This window comes from Gigantopelta aegis, chromosome 14, assembly GCF_016097555.1.
Source record: "Gigantopelta aegis isolate Gae_Host chromosome 14, Gae_host_genome, whole genome shotgun sequence".
Classification (NCBI taxonomy): Eukaryota; Metazoa; Mollusca; class Gastropoda; order Neomphalida; family Peltospiridae; genus Gigantopelta; species Gigantopelta aegis.
The window spans coordinates 2,319,189-2,338,920 of NC_054712.1; the positions used below are offsets into that span (position 1 = coordinate 2,319,189).

Genomic DNA, 19,732 nt, shown 5'->3' on the forward strand with positions numbered 1-19,732 from the left:
TTTACGTCTATTATTTTTATTGTTTTATCTTTAAAAAAAATTCAAATAAAACTTCATTTAAATATTTGTATTTCAACCAGAAGTTAATGAATGTACATCCCATATCTACATATGTATATATGTACACAATATAGTAATAGTAATCAATGATCATAGCCAACTATTTAATTTTTGTTTGCTTCAATACGTTTGTTACAAAGTCACAGACCATGTGACTGGAACATGATTTGATGCGCAGTGTTCTATGGCATATTGACCAATCAGAGCTATCGGGGTCAAATTATTTTTACTCTTGCAACTCTGGCTGCACACACACGCGGGTCTACTTGACAACTTGTTACGCATTTCTGATGGTGTCTAAAATTATGATTGTTTTTAGATTATCTGTATTATGGCATCCCATGTTTAGAATAAATCCTTTGTAAAGACAGATTTTGTCGGAGTCTGTGTATTTTTTATTAATAACATTGGGACTGTTCTAGATCAATAACGTAACGATGACGACACATAATATATGTCGTAGTCGTTCGTAACTAGTAGTGGTAGGTTAAATGACGTGTTATAAACTGATGAGGGAGGGAGACTGGTTGCATAATTGTTGAATTAAAAATGCCACGTGAATGTCAATGCCCCAACCAACACCATCAATTGAACTAATTGTAGGCCTACGTTTAACGAGGTTTTTTTTTTTTTTTTTTTTAAATTAATAATATGAGGGATCTAATTCAGTCGGTAGGGCACACCTGAGATGCTTGGGTCGTATAGTTCTAATTGAACCACCTCCTCAGAGCCAGTGGGTTTGTTTTCCATCCCAACTGTCCTAATCGTGTTTGATGTACATAATAATGAAATTCAAGATAAGTCGATTCCTACGTTCATCAAACCATCAATCTGATTAATTGTGTAGACTCCCATGTCCAGGTGACATTCCATCTATAAATAACATTTTAAATATTGACCAATTACACTTCGCCTTTTATAACGTTATTCGGGAGCATACAAATTCTAAAAATAACGGTCGAGACAATTTATGCAATAGGCGAACTTGTTGGTCTATTTCAACATTGAAAAAACAGGGAGGAAAGTGCAGTAATAAACTCTGGAATGTATACTAGTATAAACATATTTTATATCTAACCATCACGGCAGGGGTTTTTTTCGTCTTGAAACGAATTTTATATACAATTTTATATTGAAATTAGTTTCCGGCATACTTCGTAATTCACCCGAATCATTTCGTATACCCTCGGCATAATCCCGAATGTTTTCAAATTCTTTTCAAATCACTGGCATGGTTTTGCAAGTAAGGTTTTGATTGGTCGAATGAAAGATCAACTGGACATGAGCTCCAATAGGCTGCTGTTAGATCCACATGTAACAGTGGAGCTAACTTTAATTAGACTGTTCAAACCATCTTACACTCAAAAGGTATCTATAATTGCGTGTATCAAATTATATGTCTGCATCAGTGTATGTCATAATTATATTTCTATGGCACTGCTCGTGACATTTTTTAATAACTCCATTCCTAAAGGGAAAAGAAGTCAAGACTACACTAATGAACCAAAAAGCATAAAATTAGTTCGTTCAGTTTTGCAACATATGTCTCTACATTTACATGTACCAATTACTTCATAAATTAATAATGCTTGGTTTTCACTCGCCTTAGCATTTTGATGAGTGTAATTGTTCACTCGCCTAAGCCTTTTAAGGTGTGCGATTGCGATTTTTTTTCCACTGGCCATAGTTTTTTAAAAGCCAAGGACTGCATATTTTGACGTATAAGTATTTCACATAAATAAATAAATAAGCAAATATATATATATATATATATATATATATATATATATATATATATATATATATATATATCAGGGTTGAAAATTAACATGAAAACCATGGTCGCCAACAGGGCCAGTTGAAGACAAATCTTACTGACCCTTCTCAAATTCAACTAGCCCTCCAAGTATAATATTGAAATTTAACTGCAAAGCCAAAATATAAACTAGAATGTTCTTTGTTGAACAATAACAATGTGCTTACCGTATATAATCCGTTTGCTTCAACAGGAAACCGATAAATTGGCATGTAACTTCATGATGAATAAAATTAAAATACATATGAAAACATGTTATCAAGTTTTAAACCCGAACCAACTCAAATAACATTTTAAAAAAAGAAATGCAGTAAAAATAAAAATATTTGTATACAAATTACCATTAAATACATTACATCTCATTTTTAATACAGGTGTGAAGACAAAATGCTAGATCAGCCAAGGTATCCACTTTATTTGCATTGTCTATGAAGTAAAACATAATGCAGTACAAACAAACTAAAGGTAGAACTGTGCGTGCTTTAGTCTGGTAGTGGCAGTCCTCTTTGTGGCGATACAAGAGGGATGACACACTTTGTAGCGATGTAAGAGGGTGAAATCTGCAGTAAAGAATTTGCTCGAGAGTGGCTGTCCTGTAGACCGGGACCTCATGTAAGCTTTGTAGGCTAACAATTATGAACTAAAGCGGCCCTCATATATCGGTCGTGACGCCCGCGCGACTCCTAAAACAGGCCAAAAAGGGCATTTTCGCGAGGCGTCCGGCCGGCCGCTGCCCGATTTCTACTGGCTCCTCTGCGATTTTTAGGGGTCGCCCGAACCCCGCGGGCGTGAAAACCTGACTCCCAAATCTGCGATTTTCCAAGCGCGATTTTAGGTCGTGGCAATCCAGTAGATACGTCGCTAGGGCCCCGCCCTGCCGGAAACCGACCGGTGATCTGGCGACCGCCTGAAAATTTTGACGAAAATTATTGGAGAAAAAATCCGCCGGGCGCCGTGGGATTTTCACGGGCCCCTCACCGCCACACTACGATAGCCTCGTTGTATACCCTCAGGATAATTCGGAATGTTTTCAAATTATTTTCAAATCACTGGCATGATTCTGCAAGTAAGGTTTTGATTGGTGGACATGAGCTCCAACTGGCTGCTGTTAGATCCACGTGTAATAGTGGAGCTAATTTTAATTAGATTGCAGTCATATATTAAAACCTTGCATGGACGCTACCGTTCACGTCACATTTTTTTCTGGTATTATTAAACGGGTCTTTCATAAAGTAAATAGTGGCAATCAGTAGGTATACACAATTATTTTACGTGCGCTGTTTGTTAAGTGTAACGTGCGTTATTTTTCACACTCTCCAGATTGAAATTACGTGCGCTGGACGAGCGCGATCGCACTCGCGCACCTTAAAAGACAAGGTCTGATAGTATATGTATAAATGTGTTATGTACCTCATATGCCGTGGTTTACGGCCATAACAAAGAATGGTGTACAATATCAGTAAATCGCCAGGTTACAGCAAAAATACGTGCAGAGAAACATATCAATTACAATTGGATACGAGCATGTACAATTTAGTGTCTTATTTGCATTTTTGAGGTCAATGAACTCGCTGATAACATTTTGTTTGGCCATTTGGACATGACAGCCATCTTGAAAGTCAAAATGGCCGTCATTTAAATATTTGTATTCTCAGTTGACCCAATTAAACAATTAAGGCATCTGTTTACATTTATGAGCTCAGTGAATTAGATTGTAAAAAAACAAAAAAACTAATTAAATTAAATTAAAATTGTTGACCGATCTTGGCAGCCAGCTTGAAATTCAAACTCGCCACTATTTTAATACATCTTTCCATATATCTCAACTCCCGGTTAACATAGAAACAATTTTTTAGTTTTGTCTATGCACATTTTTGTAGTCACAAATTTATTGGTGACATTTATATAGTCATCCAATCATGGCAACCATCTTGAAATTCATAATGGCCAACATTGCGAAGTTACATGCCAGTTCATTGGTTCCCTTCTGACGCAAACGGACAATGGCCTAAAATTAATATTTACAATCTTTGTGTGTGTGTGTGTGTGTGTGTGTGGTACGCTCGCGCGCGCCTGAACACTAAACTATTGTTTAAAAGATTGCATATGCCAAGCGAATGGTCAGGTGTGTATTGATGCATTAGTTGAAAATATTGAGGAAAACCAGTTCTCTAACCCATTGATAAGAGGTATTGACACAGCAAACTATAGATCATGACAATCACTAAACTTCAGATATATTTTCTTATTGACTAGATGTAGTGTTCATACAAGAGTAGACTACAGTTTGCTGTGTACGATGGGACGTTTCGGGTTGTGCACTTTGGACCTACATTTGCTACTATGGTTTTATTTCACTATTACTCGGATATTTCTGGTTTAAGAATTAATTACACTAAGTTGAAAGATATATCGATAGTCTTATTATCACACACAATGGAAACTAGAACGGGGTGGTGATCGGTCTCGGTGGCGTCGTGGTTAGGTCATCGGTCTACAGGCTGGTAGGTACTGGGTTCGGATCCCAGTCGAGGCATGGGATTTGTAATCCAGATACCGACTCCAAACCCTGAGTGAGTGCTCCGCAAGGCTCAGTGGGTAGGTGTAAACCACTTGCACCGACCAGTGATCCATAACTGGTTCAACAAAGGTCATGGTTTGTGCTATCCTGCCTGTGGGAAGCGCAAATAAAAGATCCCTTGCTGCCTGTCGTAAAAGAGTAGCCTATGTGGCGACAGCTGGTTTCCTGTAAAAACCAGTGTCAGAATGACCATATGTTTGACGTCCAATAGCCGATGATAAGATAAAAAAATCAATATGCTCTAGTGGCGTCGTTAAATAAAACATACTTTACTAGAATGGGGTGCGGAAAATTTGTATCTACTTGGTATAAACTTTGCAGTTAATTTAGATTGTTCAGTATAATGTAATTAAAACTAAAATATTATAGACATGCAGTACTTATTTAAACTTGGTCAGTTGGAAAACTAAATAATAATACCAAAAGTAATCCATTTACTATTAACACTACACCAAATCCACCAAAACATATGATACAAACCCTTATAAAAAATCAAATTTATTTGACAAAATAAACTAAAAAGAAACCAAGCAAAATATATTAACACACGATTATAAATATGGTGGCCTAAAACTTCCAGATATACTGCACCTTGTTATAACTTTCAAATCTACTTGAATACAACAACGACTTTTAGTGAAACTAGAAAAAGAATTACACTATTTGAATGCTTATTTAAAAAACTAAACATTTCATTATATACGGAGATTATTTTATTGTAATGAAAAAAAGAAGAATATATAACAAATATGTTTTAGAGAGAAGCCTTATATCGCTGGGTACTAGTTCAACCAAATCAAACGTTACTAAACACAGAATATATACAGGGATCTAATATTTTGTATAATACGAAGATATTAAAAGAAAATAAACCGTTTTTCAATAGGAGTTTTATTAACAAAGGAATTATGTTCATTAACGACTTACTTGATGAACAAGAAAACCTTTTTGTCAAAATATTTAACATAAAAGAAATTGTTTATATTATGCATCGCTAATGAATGCTGTAAAATATTTTAAATGCATTAAATATTATTAATAATTCGTTTATCGCTGTTAAAAGACCTGCCTTTTAAATTAAAAATGTTGGTTAGGAAGGAAATGTTTTATTTAACGACGCACTCAGTACATTTTATTTACGGTTATATGGCGTCGGACTTAAGATTGGGACCACCCAGATATTGAAAGAGGAAACCCGCTGTCGCCACTGCATGGGCTACGCTTTTCGATTAGCAGCAAGGGATCTTTTATATGCACCATCCCACAGACAGGATAGTACATACCACGGTTTTTGTTACACCAGTTGTCGAGCACTGGCTGGAACGAGAAATAGCCCAATGGTCCCACCGACGGGAATCGATCCTAGATCGATCGCGCCTCAGACAAGCGCTGTAGCACTGAGCTACGTCCCGTCCCAAATGATGGTAAATACAAACATGGAAAGTTGATTGTGTACAACATTTTGAACACAAACATGGAAAGTTGATTGTGTACAACATTTTGAACACAAACATGGAAAGTTGATTATGTACAACATTTTGAACAATACAATTCAACTTTCAAAGGCACAAACAAAATACTCAAATAAGTCTTAACATTTGACCACTTTACATGAGAAATTTTTTATGTTTTACCTTTTAAATGTTTAAAAGATACCACTTTAATATGGTTTCAGTATAGACTGCTACACAGAATTCTTGGTATAAATACTTTTTTAAATATGATAAACTACATAGATTCAGATAAATATAAATGCTGTAATAACTTTACTGAAACTTCGTTCTATGATTGTTCTATTGACCCAAAGTACAAAAGCTTTGGATACCCGTAGAACATTGGATATTTGACAAAATAGGAGTTCACACTTCACTTAATAAAAATGTAGTTATCATTGCGATGATACTCATTCGGTTAAAACTGTAAGCTGGTTAACAATAAATATTAAATACAGTGAAACTTCTCTAAACCGAACACCCTTGGGACCGAATAAAATTTTCGGTTTAGAGGGGTGTTCGGTTTACTGAGGTTTTAAGAAACAGCCTTGATAACCATTTTTTAATTTTGAATTATTGGGCCACTGACCGGAATGTTTTTCGCACGTGCTTGACAAAACCACTGCCAAACGAGTTCGTTGAGTCGGTCAAATTTACACGCGTTATTAAACCTTCGTTTACTTCCATTTGCATTATTCTCGTACTGCGATTTATAGGTGTCCCTTTTCTTGATTATGTCAGATACAGTCGATTTCCCAATGCCAAATGAATCACTTAGTGACTGTAATGTTGGTTTGGGTAAACTATCGTATTTGTTAATAATTTTAACTTTATCGTCCAGTGACAACTCTACACGACGCCGTTTTGCTGGACGTTCGGACATGTTGACAATCGATATGGAAATGAAATGCTATTGACGTAACTACGAAACATATCGGAAACAGAAGCCGACTTATTTGTCTAAATAAACAGTGCAACAGACAGGACAGGCAACTCATTTTACGTGCCCCTATCCACTAGGGTTCAGGCACGCCCACCCCGGATTCAGCCTCTGACTTCGCCAGTGACTGACTCCGGGGCGGGGGGGGGGGGGGGGGGGAGTGTGTGAAAAAAATGCAGGGGGTAATTTTTAATAGTGTGGTATGACCACTTAAAAAAGAATCAAACAATTAAAACAATTTGGGATCTATCATTATTGTATATTATTTAATATATTACTTATAGTAGCACCATAAATAAAAAAACCTATATCATTCTATTCTTTTAATATGTAATTAGTAGGTGGTGCAACAGAGACAATGAGAATGCAGTGAATTAAATTTATGGTTGCTTTGTCGGGTCCTCGTGTAAAATAATCAGATATAACCAGCGATAAATTTGTTCGGAAGAGGTAATAGTCTCATTCCCAATAAACACAGTGCACATGATTATTCCCGTTACAAACTTAAAGGTGTTAATTGAATGACAAGGCTTAACCGAAATCTAGGTAACAGAGACTAATTAGAGCATTGTTCGACAAACGCTCAAAAACGTCCCGAACACGCTACACCGAGCATGCGCATACCATCTGGTATAGTTAGTGACAACTAATTGGTATTGTCGAGACAGGCGACGCTCCTTCAGAGTTTTTAATTGTTCGGTCTTCAGAGGTAAAATTTGTATTGAATAAACAAAACGGGACCCGGAAATTCGTTCGGTATTCAGAGTAGAGGGGTTTCCGGTTTTCAGGGGTTTATTTTCAGTGGTTAAAGCTGCGTAAAACGCGGGACCGTGAAAAAAGTTCAACAAGGTTGAGGGAATTCCGGTTTACTGAGGGTCCGGTTTAGAGAAGTTTCACTGTACTAGATTTATACCATGAAGATGCTTAAAAGAAATTAATGTATTAATACTATAAATATTATTTTAGAAAAGGAAAATTGAAATAGATAAATACATTTATTTCACAAATTTAATGACTGCTGGGGGGTGGGGTGGCAAGTGGCTTGAAGGTTTTATTTGAAAAGGGGTGGGGGTGGGGGGTGCATTAAACTAACAATTTATTACTAGTTAACACTGAAAACAGACATCCGTAAACGCAAACTCTTTAAACTAAGTGACACCATTGTATGAGTTTGCCAAATCGTGATGACGTTATATTTAGTACTGGCTAGGTCATTGATTTGTAGGCGTCAAATCGTCCAATGGTAGTGTACGTTACACCAATGCAGAATATTTCTCACTGACAAAATATATAAAACATTTTCCCAGTTTTGAGTGATCACTGGGGTAATAAACATGTTTATATTTTCACTCCAGGTAATGTTAGAGGCAGATATATTTCACAGAAGAATTTAACACCATTAGTCGCATGCAACACCTGTTTTATTTTCACGGGATGCAAGAAATGCACATCCTTGTTGAAATGTTTTTCTGCATACTTTCTGGAACCAGCATACCAAAGATATTTTCCCTTCAAGAATACAAGTTTATTAATGTATTCAACACCAGCGATGAAAGTTGGAAAAGCGATCTCAAAAAAAAGTCTGTGTCTTACAAATATCCGATTGATGAAAATAAAGTGCTCTTTCAAACGGGTTGGGATGTAAACAATGTCAGATGGTTGGTGGTAAAATCCGTCCGACAATTTTGTGTTGGCGTTTAACGTCTGTTTGAAGGCGTTGTACCGAGCTTTGTCCAGCTGCTTAAACTCGCTCATTGACGACAGATAAGCTTTCTTGCCAAACTCTGAATTCGTCCAGTACCAATTAGTTGACTTCCCGGATGTCCTCAGCAACACAAGTAAAGACGACGACCATATTGCATCAACCGGAAGTGAGTTTAGATTCCAGATATTCATTAATGTGTCGTCTCCGACATGCAGGTATCCATCCACTCGGTAGTTCATGGTCATGGCCTTCATCATACATACTTGTCCAAAATACCCTTTTCCAATATCCACTTCTATGAAGGTGACGTGCGTTTTAAGAGGTCGTGTGACGTGTCTGAAGTTACTTAACCCAGGACCGCAATACAGTCTTTGTGGGAAATGCATGCTGTAAATAATTTCCAACAACTTAACGTTTTCGTAATGTGCAAAGTTAAACACTATTATGAGAAGAATGTTGGAATAAGTAGACGAAGTTTGTTGTAATGCGTATTTGGGTAGCTTTAGAGATGTTTCTGGACAAAAACTGGAAATGGAACGAACATGGTTCCATTTGGAGTCATATTTGTCCGTCGTGTGCGCTATGGGCAGCTTCTGCTCAACGGGCCAGAAATCTACAACAGTTTGTCTATCGCTATATCCCTTTGGAGAATAGAAGCTGCCATTTTGATACTTTGCCTGGACTCGCTCCGGTTCTCGATACCCAACCATTTGCAGATCTCTGAGCCAGGTTTCAGTTAACAGGACATCAGCTTGCTTCCAAAAATTATTATTAGCCATATCTTGACTGAGGGTTAGCACGCAGGTAAAGAAGTTTGCTTTTGGGTGGCAGTTCCATTGTTTCAAGAACAACACAAGTCTCGTTGTTTCAAAGTACAGATCTTTTTCCTGAACAGCATCGTCAAGGTATGAATGCGAATTTCGTTTCTGGAAAGCGTTTGGTGGAAGGAATCCCAGAGTTCCTCCCATTTCCCAGAGAAGACGCTGCGCCCAGTAGCCTCTCCAGATATCACACACTCTGAACGTTGTTGTTGTGGGAATAAGCAAGGCCCACAGTGCGTCGTAGAGAAACAGCGTGTTCTGGGAGTTGAAAGGCGAAAAGACGCCTGCTGGTACAACACCAGGGGGCGCCCGCATGTCAAAGGTTACATTCAACATCTTCAGCGTCTTCTTCCGAGTCAGTCTGAAAATAGCATCCATATCCGGATCGCCGTTCACTAGTCCCTGTTGGATGGAAGGAGTTTTCCACGTCTGCAGGATGTAGTTGTAAGAGACGTTGTCTCCGATGGCGTTCAGAGGATAACCTCTCGGCCACAACGTCGGCTGGCCGAAATGGCGGTACGGATTGAACAGATGCTCCCCATCAAACATAATACCTGATGTCTGCGGCTGTAGAATAAAGTTTCTTAGAAGGTCAATAGGTCGATTGTCGTCATCGGTTTCGTAAATGACTTTGGCACCTCTAGCAATGGCGTAAAGGTATCCGATTGTCTTCCGGGCATAGCTTCCGGTAGGAAGAAGTGCGACACTCTCAAAGCCAAGCTGCTGTTGTGTCTCGAGGTCTAGGAAAATACAGTTAGGACTGCTGGAAAAAGAAGAAAAGAAACCAGCATTAAGGCTAAACATGTCCATACAAGAACATCAATGAATTTACTACTTCAATTATCAATTCATTTATATCACACATTGCACAGATATGGTCAAACAGATATAGGTAGATAGATGGATTGTAAGACAGTTACGTACGTATGCATATACTTTCAGAGAGAGAGAGAGAGAGAGAGAGAGAAGCGAGAGCGAGAGACAGACATACAGAGGGACAGACAGAGACAGAAACACACACACACACACACACACACACACAGACACACACACATACACACACACACACACACACACACACACACACACACACAGAGAGAGAGAAATGGTCCAGAAAAAGAGATAAATTAACGTAATTTAGGCAGGCAGGCGGTCTAGCAGACAGACAGACACCACATCAAATAAATCGTAGAACAAGTTTCACTCTGAGGTAGGGCCTCCACTAGTCGAAAATATTGGACTCGAGTACTCGAGGGTCAAACTCGACCCGGATCCGAGTTGATATATCAGTCGTGGAGCACTGGTTTGGACGAGACAAAACCGAATCCTTTGAGGGCGATCGATCCTCGGGGAGACGCACTCCAAGGAAATTATTAAACGTTTTAGTATGAATACTTTGACAAACCTCCAGTGTCGGGGTGTTTTTCTGTCTCCGACGACGACGACTTTCCATCCAGGTATTTTAGCTAGAAACTTGACGTCATCCGTGGGAGAGAAGATCGTCGTTACCACGATCCACTTGTCAAATGCAGATCCCAAGCTTGAACTGTTGAATTGTCTACAAAGACAAGAAAAGGGAATGCTTGTTTAATAAACTTCTCCACATATTTGAAAGCGAGGCTGTTTGATGTAGTTTATTTCTAAATGGCGTCTCCACGAGTACTCGAGTACCCGTGCATGAGACGAGTCTAGTATCGACTCTGTTCACAGGACTCGAGTACCCGTGCATGGGACGAGTCTTGTATCGACTCTGTTCACAGGACTCGAGTACCCGTGCAAACCTGCAACACATATTTGGATATGGTTATGACAGAGAGAAGCTAAAGTCTATGATGTTTAAACAGGAAAATACCGTCAAAAATAACCAGAGTTTGCCGTATTAATCATTAATTATCAGACGAACGTGCGTTTTTAAAAACTAGGGTATGTCGCTTCAATAAGAATCATCGCATTTTTTTATAAAATAGTTTATTATTATTATTTTTATTTTTTTTCGCTTCTGTTTTTTTGCACAGTACAGGAAAATCGTAGAGTTGTGAGAGTTTAGTGAATTAGGTCCACAGTTAGCCGTACATCAGATATTATCTGGGTGGGTCAAAGTTCGAGGTGCATCCAACTATTCATTCCACACAGTCCTGCCATTGGTGATAAACGTGGGAGAGTTTGATGTGATACAATGTTGTTTCGTCTGGCCAATACATTCATGTAATTTAATTTGAACTAGTGTCAGTGTACCAACTACCATTGTGTTTGAAACATGCGGGGTCATACCAGTAAATTACTGTAATATAATTTGAACTAGTGTCAATCTACCAACCATCATTGTGTTTGAAACGTGTGGGGTGCTACTAAAAATAGCATGATATTTTTTGTACGGAAGTAGGGTAGTCATAGAGACTACCCGTTATGTCTGAAATGAAACAAGCCTCAAGAAAATCAATCCTGGGAGCGAGCTTGTCACGAATACGTTCGAGCTGACGTTGCTCTCCATTATCTGGTACTTTCCTGTGCCCGAGGGTAGAGGACGCCAAGAAGTCTCCTTGATGAGGATGGAGATCTGGGAGAGATCCGCGTTCCTGTACTGGCGCGGTAGCTTGTCGCACATGATCGTCCAAGGAGAGACTGTTGGTTTCAGCAGGGTCTTATCTGCAATCGTCCTCTTCTTGGGTTCCCCATGTGCATCAGCTGCCGGCTCCGCAACAACCACAGACAGAGACGCAGATGGCCGGTCTATTTCTATCTGCGGCGGTGCTGACAGCTTTGAACCCCCCCCCCCCCCCCGGGCGTGGTCTGCTGTCGAGTAGTAGTTGAATCGCCGTCCCCCCCCCCCCCCCCTTGCTCCCTGAGTCTTTTTGGAAGCAGGTGGGACCGGTTAAGCCGCCGGTGTAAAAGGAACGCATGTCCGTAGGACCTCGGTTCCTAGGAACAGTAGTCCTATCGGACCTCCATAGCTTGGGAACCATAGTACTACCCGGACTTCCATATCTGGTTTATTTTTAAGTTGTTTTTATCCTAGGACTTGTATTCCTACCGGACTTAAATTCCTTCTACAGCAGTGACAGAAATACTAGTCCGACAAATTAGATGTCCGTTTGTTATACACTGCAATTTGCACGAGCTGCCAGAAATACACGAGAAAAAAGTGAGGTTTTGGCAGCCTTCCCCCGTAGTGTGATGGATAAGTGTACGAGTCTCTTAATATTATTGTGGGTTCAAATTGCTACGTCATAGACTTGTGGATCAGATACGTGAGTGAATTTTTGTAATCGTCTTACATTTTTATTAGCATATTGAAGTAGGACGAATATCTTGCTTTTTCCAAAGTAATTAATGCAACTACAGATATAAAGGAGGCTATGTGTTCATGTGTTCAATACGAAGAAATATAAAAAATCCCACACAATATGTATGTATGTATGTATGTATATATATATATATATATATATATATATATATATATATATATATATATATATATGATTCCTGAAAATCCCTGAAATAAAACTTTGAAAACTGTACTTAGTTCTAGTAGTTGGTATAGTACCACTAATAACTAGTACTATAATGACCTGTTACTACAATATAAAAATAACAGGAATAGTAAGCATAAAAAAATTGCCTTTTAGTGATGAACAATTAAAAATAGCATCAAAACACTTGAAATTAATTATCACTGACTGTCTTGTGGCAGTTCTGACCATCATAAGCACAAGATACGAGTTGAGGAAACGGTCTCTGTATTGTTATACCTGGCCGTTAGGAACATCATAAGCGTTCGAGACTGGGTGGAGGGGGGGGGGGGGGATCACTCCAGTGATGGGGGGGGGGGGGGGGGCAATGGACACTTTTCGGGCAAAATGAGCTGACCTGAAATCTACACCATGTATTTCCATCATTCTACTCACAATATTAGTATCCATGTAAAAATGCAGACTGATTTGTTTGGAATCTTATATAGCGTCTTGGTACTAATGCGAATATAAATATACGTTGTGTTCCAGATTCGGATATTTTTGTTTCATTCGGGCAATAAAAATCAGCCTTCCCCCACTTCACTCCTACTCCCATAAAGGGAGCCTGAATGCCTATTGTGACCACAACTGTCAGGTGTAACAGTGTCATGAGTAGTTAGTCTGTTTAAAAGTATCTTGTAAATTGTGAGTGCATATTATTGACAGTATGATAATTGTTCAGGGATTACTGTTTTGTCTTAGTCGGTGTAGTGGCCCATTGAGCTGCTAAAACCCACTCTTAGTCATTGATATTTCTGTTAATTGATAAACCTTAATGAAAACCATTTAACATAATTTGTTATCGATGGTATTGTTGGTTGGGACTAACATATCATATAGCCCAGAGTCTGATATGTCATATGTTAGACCAAATTAATTTTTGAAAATGAGCAAAATTGACAAAGCAGGCACATGTTCAGTAAGTTATGCAGGGGAGAGGTCTAGACTGGCAAGTAGAATTTTGATTTTCAAGAGGGGTGTTTAGACCACGCCACCCCACCCCACACCCTATGTACTCGCGCCTGCAAAATTATTGACAAAAAGCACACACGTAAAAATATATAACAACAAAATAATTTATATAATGCAAATATCACATTTGTATAGTTGAATTATTATTATAATTATTATTATTATTATTATTATTATTATCAAATACCAGTATATAATGTCTAACAGATAATTGCGTTGGTATATCATATGGGCAAGTTATACTTATTTGCGAGTACTAATACATGCTTCGAATTATGGAAAATCTGTTCGAGTTACTTTTAAATGTTTAAACACTTATTAGTTGGAACAACACGCAGTGAATAAATACCTTGGTTCTGCTCGTGTAATAAGGTCAACAAAATGTGTACATACTCTTGCAAATGATATAAATGGAAAATATGGGAATAAATAGAAATACATATACAATTTATAACATTCACGTGACAAGATGGTTAATAATAGACATATACAAAGATCAATAAATGAAATTATATAAGAACAAGATGTATAACAAAAACTATAAATACATTAGATGCATGTACATATCTAAGAACATCGTTACACACATACCATAGGTTGGTATTCATATCAATATAGATATAATCTAGATATATATTATGTCATCGTAATAATAATTATATATTTTTGTTTTGTTTGGATCTGTTGCTAAAATAAATTAATATATAACCTTATTATCATTCATTACATGCTTTTATTATTTTTAATAACTTATTTCCATTGTGTTTGTTTCGATTTACCCTACTTCGCAGAGAACGGTAAAGCGTTCTCGTTACAAAAGTTTGGCATGTCGTTTTGACACTGCTGTTATTCGGGGGATGCCCGTCACGTGATTAAAAAATAATACGTCACACCTCTTCGCCCCAAATAGCCGTTATTTTTTTTCCTGAATTATGGACCGTCGACATAATTCAATTATTTTGACAAAATATCAACAATAAGTGGGTTGTGGTAGTTATGTAAAATACTTTTAGCAACAAATCAAATGTATATATTTTCATATAATACTTTTTAGGTCATTAATTAGGTCAACCATCTGTGACTGAGTGCCTTTAAAGATCGCGTTAGACAATTAACTCTTATTTCATTGGGCATCGCAGACGGTTTTGCCAAAATAGATTTTGGATGTCGTTATTCAGCCCTACAATAATGCCGGCTGTTACTGTTGTTGAAGAACTGCCACCCCCAACCCCCTACGCCAGTCCTGGAGAAAATCCTTAAATTCGGGCAAAAGTAATAGAATAATTCAGACAAAATGAGCTGACCACTTTTCATCATGTAATTTCATTATTCTACCCAAAATATTAGTAATAACCCATGTAAAAATGCATTGCGATTCTTGCCCAACCCTATATAGCAGTTTGGTAGTAATGCTAATATGAATAAACTTTGCAATCCAGATTCGGGCACTTTTGTTTAATTCGGGCAAAAATCAGCCTGCCCCCTACAAAAATGGGAGCTTATGTTCTTCTGTGTTGCAAACTGTGATCTTTCTAAATGTGTATAATAATAATAATAATAATAATAATATTAGAAATAATAATAATACTTTTTTTAAAAACCTCAAAAAAGAGAGAGAAAGAAAGCCGAATATATTCGGTTCTTTGGGTACCGAATAACGAATACGTATCGCGGATAGCCTGTATTCGGTGCACCAAATACGTGAATGAATCGTTGCAGCTCCAGAAGGTACTAAGTAAATTAATAATGGATGATTCAATAGTTATAAGAAAAGCTGACAAAAGTTCCACCATTGTAATTATGGACAAAGAAAATTACATCGCAGGAATCAACAAACAAACGTTTTTACAAAAACAAAACCAGAAGAGGACTTAACCAAGGCTAATGTAAAAAAACAAAAACAAATAATTGCAAAATGATACATCGAATGCGCAATGATCACGAAATTACCGAGGAGGTATTTAAATGTTTAAAGCACAATTTTACATTCTACCTAAAGTACATAATATTGATGTACCAAGATGTATCTTCTCAACTACCTCTGCTTTCTGAAATCCCCATATCTGACAACCATAAAACAATACACTAGATACATATGTATATGCCACTAAAGGCCAGTTCACATTAGGCCACTTGAGACAGCGATAAGAGGTAGACACCGAATCGCCAGCCCGATTATAAGTGTGCTACCAATCGCCTGTCTCAAATCACGTGACGTGTACTCATCAAAATATACCAAGCTGACGATCACTAATCGTCGGACTTGAAGTCAGATGTAGATTGTTACGGTTTTTAAAAAAAACGGTCACGGCCGGTGTCTCATTAACATGCACGATAATTCATTAATATACAAATGAAAGTTAAAGTTTGTTTTGTTTAACGACACCACTAGAGTACATTGATTTATTAATCATCGGTAATTGGAGGTCAAACATTTGGTATTTTTTTTACATATGCATGTATTCTAAGAGAGGAAACACGCTAAATCCCATAGACAAGATAGCACATACCACGGCCTTTGATATACCAGTCGTGGTGCACTGGCTGAAACAAGAAGTAGAACATCATGGGGCGACGTCTCGGACAACGTGAACGCCAGCTGACTACGTTGACAGACTTGGGTGTTGCGCTCTAAGAAGACTGGGCCAGGATTTCCGACAATCTTGGTAAGGACAATGTCTCGCCTGGTCCGTGCACGTTTGGCGACTTGCTGGCGTTCACCTGTTACTAACCCCTGAAGACAAAACACGATATTCACCTTCTGTACCCTTGGCATCAGTTTGTCTTTCACCTGGCCATGTCAAATTAACCAGATATGAACACTTCACGCTGATGTGTTGTCTAACAATCCCTTGTGGTTTTGCAATAAGTCCTATTTAATATATATATATATATATATATATATATATATATATATATATATTGAGCAATGTTCATTATTTAATGCCACTTTTGAATATCACCTATTTGTTTTGAACATATATTTTAATATAATATGAATGAATGAATGTTTAACGACACCTCAGCAAGAAAAATATATCGGCCATTGGGTTTCAAACTATGGTAAATACATCGCTATTTGGTGTCAGACTATGGTAAATACATCGGCTTTGGATGTCAGATTATGGTAAATACATCGGCTATTGGGTGTCAAACTATGGTAAATACATCGGCTATTGGGTGTCAAACTATGGTAAATACATCGGCTATTGGGTGTCAAACTAGGGTAAATACATCGGCTATTGGGTGTCAAACTATGGTAAATACATCGGCTAGTGGGTGTCAGACTATGGTAAATACATCGGCTTTGGATGTCAGATTATGGTAAATACATCGGCTATTGGGTGTCAAACTATGGTAAATACATCGGCTATTGGGTGTCAAACTATGGTAAATACATCGACTATTGGGTGTCAAACTATGGTAAATACATCGGCTAGTGGGTGTCAAACTATGGTAAATATATCGGCTAGTGGGTGTCAAACTATGGCAAGTGCAAAATAATGTGATGATATATATATTTTAATATAAATCTATGAAATAAAACCAGTAGCTTGTTATATCCCATTTTAACGGTCACTTGATTCATTACCCGACTAATATTTAACCATAAATACAATTATTGAATATGTTTTGACAATATCTTAACAAAAAATAATACTCTATATTATAGCAGATTGGTCCCCGAACACACAATTCATGTTTTGGCGATCCAACTCTACCTTATAGCAGGTTTCTTCTTGAGAAGTGGATGCCTTTTACTGGCGTTGTATATATTGGACGTCTAACTGACGTACACAATTGAGGGAACAACAGCGACGACTTTGCGAATCTTTGTCAGTGTACAACTAGTGCGGTGACACCATATTGTCAAACTAATCGCTCAGTGTGGTGACCCGACAACAACACCTTGGTAAGACTGACTCAAAAGGACATTAAGGAATGTTTTACGACGATTCTATTTCTGTGACAGCTGTTCGCATAATGAAGTAAACGACGCTGTGCTGTGCAAATTTAATCAAAGCTCTCCGCTGTGTACAACAATGTTCAGCCTTGGTGTCGTCTCGTTTAGAAGTTTGTTTTGTTTAACGACACCACTGGAGCACCTTGATTCATTAATCATCGGCACGTAGTCATCAGAGGAAACCTGCTACATGTTTTCTAGTGCAGCAGAGGATCTTTTATACGCACCATCCCACAGACAGGATAACACATACCACGGCTTTTGATATACCAGTCGTGGTGCACTGGCTGGAACGAGAAATAGCCCAATGGATCGACCTCAAAACCGACCGCGCATCAAGCTACTTATTTGATCGGTGCAGGAAGGATGTATTTAGAATTGCCCAGTAAAGGATCTCCTTGAGAGTGGCACATTGTATATACAAAAAAAAAAAAAAAAAAAAAAAACCTGACCGTTACTCGGCGTCACCCACTTAACGATTGAGTGGTTTCCTGGGTGATACCGAGGTTCATATAGCAATGACGTTTGTCATCCGTGTAGGTGACGCACCCCCCCCCCCCCCACCCCCCCGGGTATTGGGCTCACGAATGCCTGAGGAAAACAGCAAGGACACCTCCCAATAACCGGATCAATCCACAACTTCAACAACAACATCAACAACAACTACCTATACGTTTCACCACCACTCCGGACGGCGGCTCGCGGGCTTCTTCATAATCATCATCACAAATCATTTCATACCATTCTAAATATGGCCCACCTGTGTTGTATGGATAACTTGGGGGGGGGGGGGGGGGGGGGTGCTTTTTGGATGCGTTAGGGCGTTGGCGGTTTGGGCCGGTAGGGATGCCTGGTAGGAGGCCTCCCCCCCCCCGGAACGCCCCCCCCCCCACCCCCGTGGAAATCCGGACTGACCGGAATGGGCCACCCGCTTGTTGGAGCGCCGGAAAGACTGGGGTGCGGAGTTCCCCCCTTTGCGAATCCTTGATCCTCTAGGGCCTAAGTTGATTACTTAATTTAAATTAAATTAATTTATTAAATTGATTGTATAATATATTATTTTGAACCGCCCGATTGAAAAAGTATTTTACTATGCACCTACTAATTTATATATTAAAAGAATAGAATGATATAGCTTATTTGGTGCGATTATTATTAATTTATAATATAAGATATAAGGTAATGATAGCTCCCGAAGTGTTTTTCTTTTTTCCTTTTTTTTTAAGTGGTCATACCACATTTCTAAATTATCCCCTACATTTCCTCTTTCTCCCTCCCCCCCCCCCCCCCCCCCACCCCCGCCCGCCCCGGAGGTGGTCACTGGCGAAGTCAGAGGCTAGATCCGGGGCGGGCGTGCCTGAACCCTTGTGGAAAGGGGCACGTTAATAGAGTTGCCCGTTGCCCGTTGAGAGTGGCTGTCCTCCTTTAGACGAGCCACTAGACAGAGATTCGTGGAATCAACCACTAGTTTGCCAAAAGCACATTTGACTCTGCATTGTGCAGTTTGACATCCAACAGCCGATGATTAATATATCAATGTGCTCTAGTGGTGCCGTTAAACAAAACAAACTAACTGTATTGTGTAGAGATACGGTCTTGATCGCGGATAACGTTGTCATTTAGGCTATAGATTCGAAAAGCCATCTTAGCGCTACGATATCGTAAAACCGCCGTACGAAATTGCGTCATTATGACATACGTCATAGTTTTACGATATAGAAACGCTAAGATAGCTTGGAATATAAGGGCCCAAGGCCCTGTTTATGAAGTGATTTCAGGGGGCTGACTGAGATGGAGGACACAATGGAAAATTTCCAGGAGGGTTCGGGGGGGGGGGGGGGGAGGGGGTATGCTCCCCTGTACAATTT

General features: G+C 38.7%; 1 protein-coding gene across 1 annotated transcript in view; it reads right to left on the reverse strand.

Moving 5' to 3' along the window:
• Nucleotides 1-2,528: 2,528 nt before the first annotated feature.
• Nucleotides 2,529-19,732, reverse strand: part of LOC121388383 (probable glycosyltransferase STELLO1) — a 47,536-nt gene continuing 30,332 nt past the window's right edge. The window contains exons 4-5 of the mRNA XM_041519686.1: nucleotides 8,484-10,179; nucleotides 2,529-2,783 (exon numbers count right to left, since the gene is read on the reverse strand). Of these exons, the coding sequence (XP_041375620.1) occupies nucleotides 2,529-2,783; nucleotides 8,484-10,179 (1,951 nt within the window). The remainder of the gene's footprint in view (nucleotides 2,784-8,483; nucleotides 10,180-19,732) is intronic.